Source organism: Poecile atricapillus, chromosome 5 (genome assembly GCF_030490865.1).
Source record: "Poecile atricapillus isolate bPoeAtr1 chromosome 5, bPoeAtr1.hap1, whole genome shotgun sequence".
Taxonomy (NCBI): Eukaryota; Metazoa; Chordata; class Aves; order Passeriformes; family Paridae; genus Poecile; species Poecile atricapillus.
Window position 1 is genome coordinate 24,073,296 of NC_081253.1, and position 16,514 is coordinate 24,089,809.

The 16,514-nt window shown below is 40.0% G+C and overlaps 1 protein-coding gene across 2 annotated transcripts in view; it reads left to right on the plus strand.

Moving 5' to 3' along the window:
* Positions 1-15,295, plus strand: part of ITPRID2 (ITPR interacting domain containing 2) — a 39,177-nt gene extending 23,882 nt beyond the window's left edge. For both annotated transcript variants that reach the window (XM_058839703.1, XM_058839704.1), the window contains 8 exons: positions 2,152-3,378; positions 4,532-4,612; positions 4,966-5,093; positions 6,089-6,239; positions 7,511-7,576; positions 8,246-8,626; positions 13,541-13,665; positions 14,065-15,295. In XM_058839703.1, the coding sequence (XP_058695686.1) occupies positions 2,152-3,378; positions 4,532-4,612; positions 4,966-5,093; positions 6,089-6,239; positions 7,511-7,576; positions 8,246-8,626; positions 13,541-13,651 (2,145 nt within the window). In that variant the 3' untranslated portion in view covers positions 13,652-13,665; positions 14,065-15,295. The remainder of the gene's footprint in view (positions 1-2,151; positions 3,379-4,531; positions 4,613-4,965; positions 5,094-6,088; positions 6,240-7,510; positions 7,577-8,245; positions 8,627-13,540; positions 13,666-14,064) is intronic.
* The last annotated feature ends 1,219 nt before the right edge of the window (positions 15,296-16,514 follow it).

Consider the following 16,514-nt stretch of genomic DNA (forward strand, 5'->3'; position numbering starts at 1 on the left):
AAAGCTGTTGGGCAGTTACTAGGAAGAGTTTTTCCACCCTCTACATCCATCAGTGTTGCTTTTTCATTTTGGTACTGGAATTCTGGGCTTTCCAATTTAGTAGTTCTTCAGCTGGGTACCAGAATAAAAGCCAAGACAGTGTTAGTCTTTGTCTGCCTTAAACATCATCTTAATACTTTCCAAGAACAAGAAAGAAAATAATAATGAATAAAGGGAAAAATGACTGTGAGTCCCTGCAAGAGCATAAGCATCTGACATACTTGTTTCAGCTCTCTGCAGAGCTGTGAATGCACTGAAGCTGACAGGCATGATAGAAGGTGACTCAGAGGAGAGTTGGTCACTCCTGGTCTTTATGTTGGTTGCAACCCAATGAAGAGCCCACTAAAAGTATGTTGCAGCTAAGTACCCCTTCACTGGAATATTGCTGGAGTTTATCTATGTTGGCTGTAAAGGGAAGAGATTTTTCAGTTTCTTGTTATGCTCTTTTGAAAAAGGTATACTGAGACTGCACGAGGTTTGTGCCATGGAGTTGCTAGGCTCTCCTCTGCCACCTTCACTCCTTTATTCAGACCAAATGCTGAGCTGAATTTAGAAAATATGGGTGAATGATGCAGCTAGGGGAAATGAGGATCTGGCAGCTAGTGAGGAGAACCTGTGAAAAGATGAAGGGGATACAGAGGAGTATATGTTGTTTCTTAAAAGTATGGTAATTTAGTGCCATCTACTGTTACATTATTGACTCTAGCACCTATAGCCTTCCTCTGAAATTCAGGAGAGAACTCAAAATTTGAACCATATTGTCTTTCATCTCTGACTTCCAAAATTAAGATTTCTGAGGGAGATTTTAACATTGAGATAGAGTATTCTGCAGGGGGGGTTTCATGTTACCAAAGAACCCAGAATTCTCCACAGAAGTGCTTATGCCTTACTCATAATTGAACAATGTGATGGAAGATTAGGACACAGATAGACACACATGTAGCCCACATGATTTCTCCCAGACATTGTAATTTTTTTGTTAATTTAGTACCTTTAACTTGAAAAGCATCTGAACCTGCACATTCTTTCACAATAATTTGTGGCTGTGCCAATGAGAGCAATGTTAGGTATGTATTTGTGAAGATGACATTCATGGCTGAAGTCTTCTAGATGGTTGGAGAAGGAACTATTGCCTGACAAACATCATAAGTAATTTCTTTAGAAGGAACTAATAATTAATATCTTAATGGCAGTGAGAGCTGCAGAAGGTAGAGATGGGAAAATTTCTAGTTCATATGTCAACCATGTCATGTGTAAACTTCCAAGAATGTACTTTATACCACATTCTCTTAGGGAAATGTCTTGTCTGCTTGTAAATACAGCAGCATTCAGTCAGGCCAGCTTCAAGAATATGCAAAGAATAGATCCCTTCTTTTTTCCTTTCTCTTTTCTTGCCATTTGTTCCCTATTAAATTAGCAACTCCCTCATTTACATGCTCTGGTTTAAGCTGTGATTTAGAATGAAAAGGGGAAGAAGTATCAGGATAAAAGAAGGATGGGCTAATAGTACCAGATGCGGGCTTCAACTGGGATTAATGTCCTAATGTGATGTTCTCAGTCTTCAACAATTCTTTAATTCAGTAGGCTCAGTTTGTGGGCAGACTCGCCTTCCCATTCTTGGTGTTGTCCTGTGACACAGTTTCACTGCAGTCTGCAGTTTTCCTCACCTCTCTGTATACACTTCCTAATGCTACACTTCATTTCAGTATTGTGAACCTTTATAAATGGGAAATGCTTTGAACCATGACCCAGCTATCTGTTATCACTACCTAAAATACAAGCATTGTATTATTTTTGCTCTTATTCTTTTGCCACTTCTATTCTTACAATATTGAATTTATTGTCAAATCAAAGGAATGTATGAAGAATTTTCCCTTTAGAAAAATAAAATCCTCCTTTTGGTGCTATACTACACTGTACTCCTAATATATCTGGTAACATGGTTTCTTTGTTCTCCTTCACTGTTTTTCTTACACACTAAGTGCATTATTCTTTCTGCTCCCCACCCCAAAACCCAATGAAGGTGTTCTTGGACTCTTGGCCTGACCCCTGAGAAGGCAGTAGTTGAATCTCCAGTACATTCACTCCTTTGCTGTCTCATATGTTTCCTAGGTTCAGGAGTCTTTGCAGGGCATGGGAAGCAGTGCTGACAGCTGTGACAGTGAAACAACTGTGACATCGCACAGTGAGGAACAGAAGACACCGATAGCCAAGGAACTGCCCTGTTTTGATAAGTTTGAGGAGGAGGAGGAGGAGGAAGATGATGATGAGGAGGATTATGACGATGATGAAGAGGATATTATCTCTCGAGTAGAGAGACGCAAGGTAGCGGCATCTTCTGATAGCAGAAGGAGTGAAGACAGAAAAATTAGTGACTGTAAAACTGAACAATATCAAGGACAAGAAAGCAAGTCATCTCATGTATCAGAGACAGTCCAAGGAGAGGTCAGCTCTAAAGAGGAAGACACTTCCAGTGAGCAAAAAGAATCAGACCTGCTGGAGGAAGGCAGTGTGTTTGAGTTTCCTCAGTATCACACACACCATATCCTCAAGTCGATGCAGTCTCTGGAAGGCAGTGACTCCTCCACATCACCTGTGGACAGAGTTCAGGTTGCCTTGCAAAGAGCTGAGATGAGGATCATCAGCTCACCTGACTCCAAGGCCAGGTGCACTCTGCTTAAGTCGAAAGATCTTCTGCGGAAACAGAGACTCTGGTTTGGTGAATCAGGCTATCCTCTAAGGCGGTCTCAGTCTCTCCCAACTGCATTGCTGAATCCAGTGAAAGTGGTGTCCTCTGTGAATGTTCAGTTAACTCCAGGAAAAGAGACTCTCTGCAGTCCTCCTTCTTTCACCTACAAGTACACACGAGTGGAGGAGGACAAGACAGCAGCATCTGAGAACAACAGAAATGAGGATGAGGCAGCCTCCAGCCATCCTACGTGCAAATCCACACTGTTTATTGCGCCTTCGTCCTCCAAGAAAGAGGTGCCCCCGGCTGGGCCCAGCAGGCTGCCTGAGGAGCTCAGTCCCACCAGGGTACAGAGCTGCCCGCTGCACATGCCAGCAGCCATGTCCCAGTCCACGTGCTCCCTCCATTCCCTCCCCACAGAGTGGCAGGACAGGCCGCTCTGCGAGCACATGAGGACGCTCAGCACCCACAGTGTCCCAAGCATCTCCGGCTCTTCCTTTAGTGCCATGCTTTCCCCCTTCAGCTGTCCCTTCTTTCCAAGGCATGGAGTTCCTCATCGTCCTCTTGCCATGAACCCACCCTCCACTGTGGAGATGCAGCTGCGCAGGGTCCTACATGACATCAGAAACTCTCTGCAGAACCTCTCGCAGGTAAGAGGAAGCCTAGTTTTGCCCTTGGACAAAGGGGCTCCTTATTTTATCCTTACCAGACCAAGGTGATAACCTGAATATTCCTTTGTGTAGTTCAACAAATCAGGAAAAAAAGAGATATTTTGTTCGAGTCTGATTTGCTACTGTTTTCGGAGCTTCTGTTTAAACAGTTCAAAGGTGGGAGTTTTGTGTTAGATAAAATAAAAACTTTTTCACCCAAAGGGTGATTGGGAACTGAAACAGACTCCCCAGGGAAGTTCCAGCACCAGTCAGCATTCTGATTTTAAGAAGGAATAAGGAGGAGTAGATAAGTTGCTGATAGAACAAGGAACAGAGAAAGCTGGCAGAGAAAAATAAACCCATCCACTTGATGTGATTATTGGAGCAAAACTTCTCCATGTGAATGAACGTGCTTCAGATTTTCCATGGCATATCAACAGTCCTTTGAATTCTTTCAAAATTGTATTGGACAAGTCTTTTTCATGTTTGAGAAGGTAAACATTTTTGCTGTTTCCACTGTTCTTTGTTGTGCTGTGTCTACACATGTAACAAACCCCTGGATTTTATCTTTTTGCACCATATGTTGTTGCAACATGTAAATAGAAATTCTTCAGCTATCTTGTTTTCACGAGATATCATTAGCAAGCTGGGGTCTTCGGATGTAGGCAACACTGTGAGATTTACAACCAAAATGAACAAAAATTCCTCAAACTAAGAACTGAAAAAAATCCCAGAACAAATTTGACTATAATCATGATTTCAGAATGGGACACATTTTAATTTGCTCAGTTCTGGTTTTGGAATTGGTTTTTTTTATTATTAACTGAGACAATTCAAGTTACTAAGTTTATTAAGTTTTCAAGCATAAAATGCTTTGTGCAGAAAAAGTTAGTTTTTATTTCTACTCACTGTGTCAGTCAGGACTAATTTGGCTTTTCACCAGCAGCACACTTGCATTGCTGAGCCTTGGTGCACATGTGTCAGTTAAGTGGTGCTGCCATTTTGTAAGGTTGCCTGTTTGTAACACAGTATTTCCATGGATTGGACAAATCTCAATGCCAGAAAGTGTGTTTTAACAGGAGCTTCTTTTGGAGTGTCTGTGCATTCCAGAGGATGCCTTTCCCATTTAAAATTGTTTGCTCTTTCTCCCTAGTACCCAGTGATGAGGGGTCAGGATCTTTCAGCGGCCACTGGTTACACTACTCAGAGATCATCCATTCTACCTCTCTATGAAGTAAGTGACCCTGTTTATGGAGTGGTACTGAGAGTCAAAATTAAATGCAAAGGAACATCCTAAATGTGCAAATTTTGGGCAGTTCCTTGTCTTTGTTCTCAAGAGAGAGCTTCCTGCAAACAATGTTAAAAAGGTATTAATCGAAATACACTTTTCCTGTGCTTGCTTGTATGATACAGATGAAAATGCTGATTTCTTGAGTCATTGTAACAACATGCAGCTTTCATCATATGCTGAAATTGCTGAGGTGCTCCTCATTCAAAGGGCTTATCTGGGCAGATGTGGTTACGGGATCCAAACTTACTTTAATTCATTTTCCCATGTAATTCATTATTATATTTTTATTTCCCCAGAATACTTTCCAGGAGCTACAAGTGGTGAGGAGAAATCTAAATTTATTCAGAACCCAGATGATGGATTTGGAATTGACTATGTTGCGTCAACAGACCACAGTTTATCAGCACATGACAGAGGAGGAAAGGTAAAGTGATCTTGTTTAAAAAAAACATAAAAAAAGAGAAATACTCTGGTATTTCAGAAAATGTGTTGCTGCCCTTGAAATATGCAAGAAACCTGTTAGTTTCAAATTGAACAGGGTTGGAGATATGTTTTTGCCAAAATCTTACTCCTTTATATGTCTTCATTCTAGACATTTTTACTCTTTGTTTCTTCCAATCCCTATTTCTCACTAATTAATTATTTTTTCTGCATCCTTTCTTCAAAGTGATTCCACAGCTGAAGATTTTAAGGGCTTTATCATACTTGAACACAGGATATTGCAGGGGAAAAAAGTCTTAAAGATTTGATTTTAGATCACTTGCATCTTTGTAGATGTGAATAAAGAAGGAACACTGCAGCATTCAGATGCTTTTCCAGCTTTCAGTGGCTACTCAGCAGGCTACAGATGGCATTCATATTCTGGCTTCGTGTGGTTGTGCTCACCAGGAGTTGCAATAGCAGAAGATCTGGAACAATTTTTAAAACTGATTATATATTTAGTTTAGTTGAATCAGCTCTTGGCCTATCACTTTAAAAGTAAACATGTTTGAAATCAGTTGGCTGCCTTAGGCAGTGGCTTCCTGGCCAAAATGTAGCTGTGAGTGCTGGGGAATCTATAACCACACAGGAGAAATAACATGCGATTACTGCATTACTCTGGTGCTTGTTCTCATCAGTTTTAAATTGCATTTAATTACATATATGTAGAAATACTTATTTCTTCTGCATTTAAAACTAAAATTTTTGGAAAATATTCTCTGGTACTCTATGTTGTTTTGATTTTTCTGTGGACTGATACATATTTTCTCTAAATGGAAAAAGACTCTGTGACATATAGGCATTCAGCTAATTTTTCTGTGTTCTGCTTTGAATTCCCTTGTATGAAATCCTTTACTTGTGGCACTGTCCTGCTCAGTTACCTCTTTGCAGCTGAGTGCAATGAATGCTTTTGTTCTTTTTGTGATGGCCTTGCCATAGATTCGAGGCTGATCAGCTGCAGAGCCTGAGGAAGTCTGTCCGCATGGAGCTACAGGAGTTGGAGATGCAGTTGGAAGAACGCCTGCTTGCCTTGGAAGACCAGCTCAGAAGTCTGCACATGTCTTCGCCTTACAGACCTCAGACACACATAGTAAGTATTAGTTTTGCAATAACATTATGTGATTTCTCAATGTAATGTTCATCACAGAATCATAGAACAGTTTGGGTTGGAAAGGACCTTTAAAGATCATCTAGTCCAACCCTCCTGCAATGAGCAGGGGCAAATAATAACTCCTAGCTGTTAAAACTCAGTGTATTATCAGGGGTCATATTTTCTCATTTTCAGTTAATATTTCATCTTGGGGAGAAGGTGTGTGGCTTTCTTGATATTAATACATATCAATACATACCTTGTGGGGTTTTAGGGCTGAGAAAGGCAGACCTCTTCTGTCAGTGCTTTCTTATTTTTTCCTCTTCATGACCCTGAATTTTCACAGTTTTGGTAGCAAGGGTTCATGTCTAAAATCCTTGGAGGATGGTGATAGGCTTTCTGGAGTTCTCCTATACTGATTTTCTTGAGATCCATGGGCAGAGAGATAAGACATTCACAGCGTTTCTTTCCCAAGAAACAGAGTGTGCTTTCTCTCTAGCTTTGCCAATCCATGGGGAAAAAACCCAAAACAGCTCTTCCCCCACCCAAAAACAACAAAAACAACAACAACAAAAAAAAACCAAAACCAAAAACAAAAAAAACCAACAAAAAACAAAAAAACAACCCCAGGGAAAATCACATTCTTTGTGAGTTTTTTCCTCCATTGCCTTTTGTAGCTCCTTCAGGTGAACATGTCTCGCTGACAAACAATGGGAGAAGCTCTTGCTCCCACAAACACTCCCCAAAAGCACAAGAAGGGGATAAAAGGCATTTGTCTGTGTTTATTGGTGGCATGGCAATATACTTTCTCTTATTTTCCACTCAGTGGATGACCGTTTCTCTCTTTTTCTACTGCAATTCTGTCATCAGGCAAACAAAAGAGGCGCAGACAAAAATAATCATATGTTTTTCTTGGGTTTCATTTCTCTTTCTTAGCCAGTCTTCTTCTGTAGAAGCAGCACAGGCCACATCTTCAGTATTTTGTCATGGAGAAAAGTTGAAACCTAAGAACAGGAAAATATAGTATTACTGTGATCTCAAGCAAAACTTGCATTCTTTGAACAATATAAATATCTTTTTATTTGTAAATCCTTTTATAGAAAAGGCCCAGCTTTAAAAATGACTGAAATAAACTTTCTCCAACCAGCTCTGCTTCCTGTTTCCAACTTTCTGGTTTCACAGAAAGTCATCTGAGATGCAGCATGTTTATATGCTAGCTTCTGAGAGCTCTAAAAAAATCCTCAGTGCATTAATTTGACTTAATTTTTCAGGGTATGTATGGAAGCAGAAGTGCTGATAATCTGTCGTGTCCTTCTCCATTGAACGTCATTGAACCAGTAAGTAATGTTGTGTACTCTGTGTTTTACTGATGAAAAGAACCAGGAAGGCTGTACTTTAAAATGGGTTACAGGAGATTAATTTGAGACATAATTTTAGAAATACTTTACTCCCTTAAATAGCTTTGTTGAAAACAGCTGCAGTTTTCCTTAAGCAGATTTAGCTGTAGGTGTAAGTGGCTGTAGAGTCAGTCTTGTCAGGTTTTAAGAGGAATATGTAGAAGTGAGATGTTTTTTCATTTAGTTGATACAAATGGTGCTACAACCTCATGAATTTTCTAGGGAAAATTATTTTTATATTTCTGTGCATTTTCTGCTACTGAAAATAAGTAGTTCAAAAACTGCAGAAAGAAATGAACAAACAAAGGAAAATCAAGCCCTTACGTGTGTGTCTGTCAATGGCTCTGGCAAGATGTATCCATATTGCAAAAGTCAGTGGCTTGGGGAAGAGCCACAATTTTTATTTATGTTGGCTTTCAAAAGGCACATTCCTTTTCATGATCCTCTTTGTTGCAGTCATAAAAGCAAAGGATATATTTATTTTTTAGCTGTATTTGTTACATGGAGGGAATGAGTAAGTAATTAAATAAATAGCAAGACAACATAGTTATGTCTGTATGTGACTTTCTTGTGTACTTATTTGGGACCATTTCTTTTCTGAATCCTTAGGTCTCTGAGCTTATTCGAGAGCAGTCATTTCTGAAGTCTGAACTGGGTTTAGGACTGGGAGAGCTTGGACTGGAAACTCTCCCAGCAGAGGGTACAGAGTCAGTATTCTCCCATGGAAACTCGGATTCCTCTTCAGTGTGCTCTGGTCACACAGGTAGAAAAGCTAAGAGTCAAAGCAAGAAGTTGTACCGAGCCTCTGTTGCCTTAACACCAACTCCCCCAGCGAGAGCAGGCACTGGACAGCCAGTGGAAAGCTCTGAGGAGCCTGCAGACTCCAAGCAAGAGGTGGAGCACAAACTTGAAAGAGTCCCTCTCATGCCTTCAGTCGATGAAATCCACAAAGCGGTGGAGCAGGAGGAGCTGCAACAAGTCATACGGGAGGTGAGGAAGGAGGGGCTGAGATCTGGGATGTTTGAACTAAAAACTACTGAAACCTAAAGACAAGGCTGGCTGTAACTCCTGCCCAGTGAGGTTTTTTCTTCCCTCTCCAGCCAAGTGTCCATACTATTCCTGTGCTGTGTCTGAAAGCTCAGAACATGTCACTAGGTGCTGGAGCCACAGCTGTGTTTATGTGCAAAGCAGTGGACTTTTTTTCAGTGGTGGTGGTTAGCATGTAAATTAGTAGCTAAGTATGGCTGGGAAAGAACTTGCTGTCTCTACTACTTGGTTAAGCAGCAGTACTTCAGATTTCTAAGTGAAAATTTCTGTCATGTTTGCTTGCTAAAATGCTGAACTGGAGTTCATTTGAGTGGTGAAATAATGTTTCTGAAACAATGCTATAGTAAATGTTAAGCATACTTTTCCAGTCCCACTCCCCTAACCACTAAGGTCTGTAGGAATGTAAGTGAAACAAGCTGAAGGCAGGTGGGAAGTTATTTCAGAGTTTAAGAGTGATCTTGGGCCAATCCTATTGGACTACTTTTATTGGCAGTCAATGAAAGAGAGGTTATTTTTCCTGTGGGCCAGGTTAAGAAGCACAACTAAAACTATGTGTTTTGTTAGTGGCATGACAGAAAAGCTCTCTGGCAAGTAATATAAATGGGGAAAGGAAGCCAAAGAAACTACTTGTTCTGAAAAGTGCCTGTGAAAAAGTGGAGCAAACTTTGCTCTGAAATACAGAAATGGGAATCAAGAACTTGTGGATTTTATTCCCCCTTCTTCACAAGAGGGGAACCACTTAGCCTTCAGCTTGTCCCTTGAAGCTTTTGTATGACTCTGTCATAGACCACTGAAGACTAGATAAGATGTCTTGCTTAGAAATGTACAACAGTCATGGTACATGGTACCTTCCAGGTCTGCCTGTGTTGAAGCTGTGGATAACTGAAACCAGCTTTGCCTTAGCTTTGCCTTGAAATGGATGAGATGCAGACCGCTTATCAGAAGACTTGCACATGAGCTATTTAGCACACCTTGCACTGTGCTAATGATTCTGCAGCGAAGCCAGGGTGTGGCCTTTGTATCCAGGCTGTCTGTAAATATCTACATGTCAGGGCAGTGGTGTCATGGTGGATGGTTGCTAAAGGAGAAACTGAGATAAGAAGGAAAACTGTGATTCAAAAGTACTGCAAAAGCAGCAGAGACCAAAAAAAGTGAGTTGAAGTCAGCAGGCAGAATTATTTCAGTCAATATTTTTTCTGAGGTTAGCCTCTGTGAAAGTTCCTCTCAGCTTCATTAGTTAATAGCAAATAAAAATGTGTACTCTGCACAGAGATTGTTATTTGGGTTGTGTGGCACTGAGGACATTGTAATGCTGAAAGAATCCACACTGAACTGAGAGGCTACTATTCAAAGATGAGTAGTCAGCAAACAAACTGAGCTTGACTCACTTTGTGAATATTTGAGCACACAGAGAGATTGTCCCTCAGTTTGACTTCATTGGCAGTGGGTTCTGGTTCAACTCAAGATTCCCAGCATGAGGAGTTTTGCAGGTCAGAGTAGAGATGCATTGGCTCGAAGCACCTGGTAGGTTTTGCAGAGCCAGAACATACTATTAAACACGTATCAGGAAGATCTTTATTATTTCATAGGAGTTAAAACAGAGCATAAATTGAAATAATGCCTTGCTTAAATAGCCCTGTTGTTAGCTAAAGAATTCCAGTTTCATTGTCAAAAGAAAGAAACTGGTAGGATGCATTCTTGATGTGTGCACTCACAAATATTAAACCCTTGCGTACTCTTCCCGTTCTCTGTAGCTGCGTGACCCTGTGCTGGGGAGAGAGGAGCCAGGCAGTGGGTGGGATATGCCTGGGTGGGCTGTAATGCATGTGAACTTTGACCTGTAGCTATTTGTTCCATGAAAAAAACCCATGGTGTTAACTTCTGGCATTAATGGACTAACTCCCACAGAAAAAACCTTCAGTAGCATGAAGTGTTAAAATAGCAAACAGTAGCTCTCTTGATGAAATACAGCCTGGCCTCCACAGGATTATCACTTAAAGTGCTTACTGCTTGACTTGTGCAAGTCACAGTGTCACTAGGAGGGCCACCAAGCCCTCTCACTCTGCTCTTCTCCAGTTTAAAAAATGTGCTAGTTTAAAGATCTTTCTGCTTAAGAGCAATGGAAGTTCTGATTTTGCTAACAGTTCTTCATTATAAATGACATTTAATGAAGTTACACTTTAAGGAAATGTGTGATTTTCCTGTCAACATCTGCTTTAAGAGGCTTTAATGAGTCTTAATGGGACAGAGATGGTCTGGCAGAGAATCATCCCTTTTCCATTTTCCATTCAAATCCATGTTAGCTCAACATCCCTCAAAATGTCTGTAGGTTCTTCACATCTGCAGGTGTTCGGTTCCTCATTTTACTCTCGAGCATAAAATCTCACCAGCTGCTGCCATGAAGAAGTGGCATGGGAAGAAAACAGAATAGGAAACAATTCTTTTAGTGTTACAGAAAATGTACTTCAAGATCAGAGGTATAAGCACTGTGAAAAGCCTCATTCCCATTTTCCATTAGTAGGTGAAGAATGCCACTTTCCATATTTGCCACTGTGGCACACTTCACTCTCAATCAGTTCTTTATTTAGCAGCAACGTAATATTGCACTAATGGTAATTCTTTTCTAGGGAGACAGGTCACTGGTTTACTGTTGTAAAACTATCTGTGAGTGTTTTTTCTCTGTTTTCAATGCCATATTGAGTATTGGTGTTGTATCAACGTAGTAAATGTAGCATAAATGAGTGGTTCTCTTGTTTTTCAAATGATCAATTTTTCATTCACTTGCTAAAAATAATTGATGGAGCATTCATTGACTGCTTTTCTGTCTTTTGTACAGAGAAAGCCTTGGCAGCGGGCTGTGCCCTCTGCAGAGCAAATAGAAGGTGCACCTTGCCCCTAATAATTTATAATGAAAAAGGCAAATATTGGCCATTGGTCACGACACACACGTGGTACTGAGTCACTGCAGGAGTCAGTGCTGTGCTCACCACACAGGAGTGACCTTGCTGAGTCTGGAGGGGGGAGGAAGCAGAGGCTGTGGAAAGAGTGGAGGGTGGCCTTGTTGTCCTCCAGACAGGAAGGTGAGAAGCAGAGGGCTCAAATAATCAAGGTCAAGCCAGAAGCTGTTGGAAGAGCTGAGAATAGAACAGGAGCTGCTTTGCTTCCAATCTCTACTTTGTTACGAGACTGTCTGTCATACTAGATCATTTACTTGCTAATTTGGGAAGCTTTTATGAGCTTTTTTTTTTGGAAAGTGAGGTTTATTTTTGTCTATGTGTTGAGAGAAAGGTACAGAATGACTGTTTCGTAGCGTACTCACAGACCCACCCCATGAGATATTGAAGAAGAAATGTGGAGAGAGCACTGGGGGCTCTCTTATGCCTGCTGGGCAGTTGGGGTGCTGTGCAGGTTTCCCTGTGCCTACATCTCTAAATCCCAAAGCCCTTACTATGCTGACAGTGGTTCTAAAGCTTTGTACATCAGTGTGTGCATCATCAGCACAGACATCCTCTGGGCTTTCGGCTGTTGGTGAAACAGGTCCTATTACACAATGGCTTTTTTTTTTTGTCTATTAATCAGCAAACAGCCCCAACTGGAAACCTGTTTCCCAATAATATTAGAGTCTCTGAATTTCTGCTTGATGCAAAGTAGTAATGAAGTGAGGAACTTTGCCACTAATGGTTTAGGGATTGAATTGCCTGCCAAAGAGAGCAAGGGATAAATAACCTGTTGCTAATGCTGCTGCCACCCTTCTGACGTTGTTGCTTAATCCTTTTGACGCACCAGGAAAAGGGGCGACTAGCATGAAAAAGAAAAATATATTGCTTAACTGGGATGCTGACTGCTTCTGTGTGTGATCCTGGACCAGACTCTGACTCTTACTCCCTGCACACTCTCACAGTTGTTGTCCTCTGTCCTTGGAACTTATCTGACTTGTCCCTCCTGAAGACCATCCCAAAAAATAAGTTGGTGCCAAAGATTCCTTGTACTTGCAAGAAGTCCATATTGTTTTTCTTTGTCGTGTCCTGCTACTTTCCAGCATAATATGCTTTTGTAGAACTGTGTTTTGCCTCCTTTCCTCCTTTGTTTTCTTTACTGTAGCTATCAGTGCTCTGCTCTTTTTTTGTTGTAGCCTCAGCTACATTCACATGCTTGTTACTAGAAACTTCTAGATGTGTTTTATATAAAACTGAATGGTAAATGCTTTGTCACAATCCTGTGAAAAATAGCCTTCACTGGCATACATTAAACCCCAGTGGCCCATTGATGATGTGAGCAACTATTGAAATTCTGTCTCTCCTGCTGAAAGTATGCAATTAGGATTTGTCTCCTTTTGAATTATTTGAAAACAAGAGCTCATGTTCATGGGCTTGGACCTGTTCTACAGTGTAATCTGTTTGTGAAGGAGATCAGTCCTGCTTCCCTTTTAATGAGAATAACAACTTGTCAAAAAGTAGTGCACTTGGGATAGTTTTGATGTATATATCTTGAAATTTTTATTTTTTTTCAGAACTTTGCATAGTTGAAATGTATTCTTTTCTTAGCGTAAAACCAGATATCCTAAGTGTAAAACATATATATATATATATATATATATATATATATATATATATATATACTACACTACACTATCTGGAAATACAGTATTAGTTTGGTTTTCATTTATACAATTTGCAAGACCTTCAAAATTACTTACAGTTATTTTTCCATTCTTCTAATGTTTTTCCTTTCAGAGTTTTGAAAGTTGACTTTTTGGTGGTGCATGTTGGTAGTGTCAAACATATCTGCAATATTATTTAGTTTTATCCATTAGTTATATAAATTACTGACCTTAAAACTTCGGCTAATCCCTTTCAGATCAAGGAATCTATTGTTGGTGAAATAAGAAGAGAAATAGTAAGTGGATTGTTAGCAGCTGTATCACCCCAAAGCAGATCTGCTACTGCAAAACAAGATACACAGCCATGAAACTGGTACTACAGGTAATCTTTGGGGATCTGCAAGAACCAGATTTTATTTTAATTTTAATTGTGTTAAATATCATTGCTAACCTAAACCTTGCTTTGTTTGCATTTTCCCCTTGAAACATAAGTGATGAAAATTGAAGTTAATTAAATGCAGAAAATACTGATAACCCTGGATAGATTTGAAAAATCAGCTGGTTTGTAGTTTGGTCCATTGTACTTTCATAGAGTGGTCCTTGATTTTTAGTTCCACTGTGCTCTGTGATGATTTTTTTTATGTAAATGCATCATGCAAGAGGATTTCTGCAGTTGCCTGCCTTAGATATGAATAGTATCAAAATACATAGTTAAACATAACAAACAAGACTTCCAAAAATCTAATTTAGGTCTTCATCTTCTTCTTTTTTTTTCTCTAAGGCTGGATGTAGTTGGAAGTGCTGTGGGATTCTGCCTTGGACAGCACCCACTGGTGAAAGTGTCAAGTTGGTTTTGCTTCAGGAAGTGTTAAAGCTGCTGAGATGGGCTACTGTGTTTGGCGCTTGGTTCTTCAATGTGGACCTTTCCTTGAGTTCATCTGGGAGGACTTAGACACTTTAACATTACTTTCCTTAAAGCATCAGCAACATTGTGTCACTCTGAAAGGTTCTGTATTTATTTGTATGTCCCTGTTGTAAATTTTTATGTAGCTAATTTCTTTGTCTAATGATGCATCATGAAACTTGAAGATTTCCAGACGTAACCAATTTATAAATAACACGTACACATTCAGCCTAGCTTTTTTTTAAAAAAATAGAAAAAAACCCACAACAACCCCTCCCAAAACACTGACCTCTATGAGGTATTTATTGTGCAATAACTGATCCACTTTAAGAGCTTGAAATAACCAATAATGGTTTCCACTGCTGTTACTTAGTGCCACTTCAAAAGAAGGAGACAATTCTGTTATACAAATTGCTGTTAATTCTTGGGGCGGTTACTATTAGCAGAGTGGTAGAATGACATGAGGTTACTCTCAAAACTACTTAAAGTTCTGACACTGAAAGCCTTATCTTTGTGTAGAAGACAACTTTTAATTAATTTTATTTGCTTCCTTACTGTTTGCTCATCCCTTTATAGGAAAGTGCCTTATTTAAGCACTGGGGTGGGTTTTTTTTGGTGTTGACTACTTGCAGTCACATCGAGAAGTTCTGCTTCATATTAACCAAAATGCAATAGAAATACTATCTTCTGAAAGCAATTAGGATTTGCAACTTGGAATGCATTAATGACCTTGCTTATATTATGGGGAAAATGGAAAAAAAATGTTTTCCTTCTCCGTCCCTCACAGAGTGTATTTTCAGTCAGCCTGGTGAATATCTGATTGTTCCAATGGAGAAAATTGGAAGTCATTGGAGTTTTTAAGTGGTCAAATAGACATTTAGTGGATAGGTAATATCCCTTTTGGCTGCGCTTGAACTCCCTTTACTTCTTTGCCTTTTCCATCTACTAAAACTCTTCACACTATGTCAAGGTCTTTAATCAAAAATAGTTTCAAATATTACAATATTATATGAAAAAGTTTATAAAGTTTTAAATTGTGTTAGGAAGACACACAAGGGCTGATTTCTTTAAAAAAGTGTATATTAAACCAATAAAATATTTATTTTGCCTATAATTTGTGTCAGTGTTTTGTATTGTGCATGATTTGCTCTTAAGCAAAATAAAAGATAGATTTGATCAAACAGTACAATAAATGGGGAACAGTAGGAAAGCCCCGGACTTGGTTTTCCAAAAAGCTTTCAGATATTCAGAGACCCTGTTGGGGGTTTAGGTTTTGGCACTAAAACCACTCTCTCAAAGTTCTTGGCTTCTGTTGCTGGTCCAAGAAGTCAGTTGGTCTTGACCTCTCATTAGAGTTTGTCCCTGTAAGTAGAGGCAGGACTTTCTTGAAAACCTTATTTTGCACATTGAAAAGCTGAAGTACAAACTCTGGCAGCACTGACATGTGGCAATCTGTACAAGGTGGTAAGTTGCAGTAGATTTCTGCCTTGCTTTGCAGCTTGGGTGAGCACACAGCTCCATTCCAGAACACCACAGGAGATCAGCCAGCCAATTTCTGCAATGCTGTCTGGAGACATAACTCAAAGTGGTCCTGCCACTGCCAAAGGAACTGATGTGCTCTCAGAGCTCTTTCAGGTGCTTTGCTGGCCATGACCTCCATAGAGGGAAGGCTGCCCTTATCTCCTGCTTTTTCTAAAATTGTGGTGTGCAGGCCCTTGGCAGCCTGCCGTTAGTAGGCAAGTGATGCTCAAGATGCTCCCTGCTGAGCTTTTCCACAGGTCTGGTTTGCTCTGACTGCTGTGTCCTTTACAGTGACCACGTAGCTGATGCAGCCCAGCCACTGAGAACTGCTCTGCTGGGTGTGGAGGGGCAGAGTTTGCACTGCCCTTCTCTTTGGGGTCCTGCTGGGCAAATAGCTTACACTGGAAACACTGCATGGGTCAGAACATTTGCATTGCTATACCACAGATAAATCTGCTTCAATGAAACTGGACACAAGGAGATACTGATTAGGGGAGAGGGAATTAGAACCCAGTTTGGAAACTGAAGTAATTCATACCTAACAATGTAAAGCAAAACCTAAACTACTGTAAAAAAAATTCATTTGGAGGATTTTTTCAATAGGAAACAATGCCAAAACTGTGAAACCTGGATGATGTCATAAACCAGAATTGTTGGTGGTTAGATGGCTTCAGCCAATGCAACACTTCTGTCTGAAATAACACGGTAATTGAAAAAATTATGCATTATTTGATTTTCAGGAAAACCAAGACGCTCATTAACTTGATATAAAATAAATTTGATTTTTCATATGTGATTTTAGATGT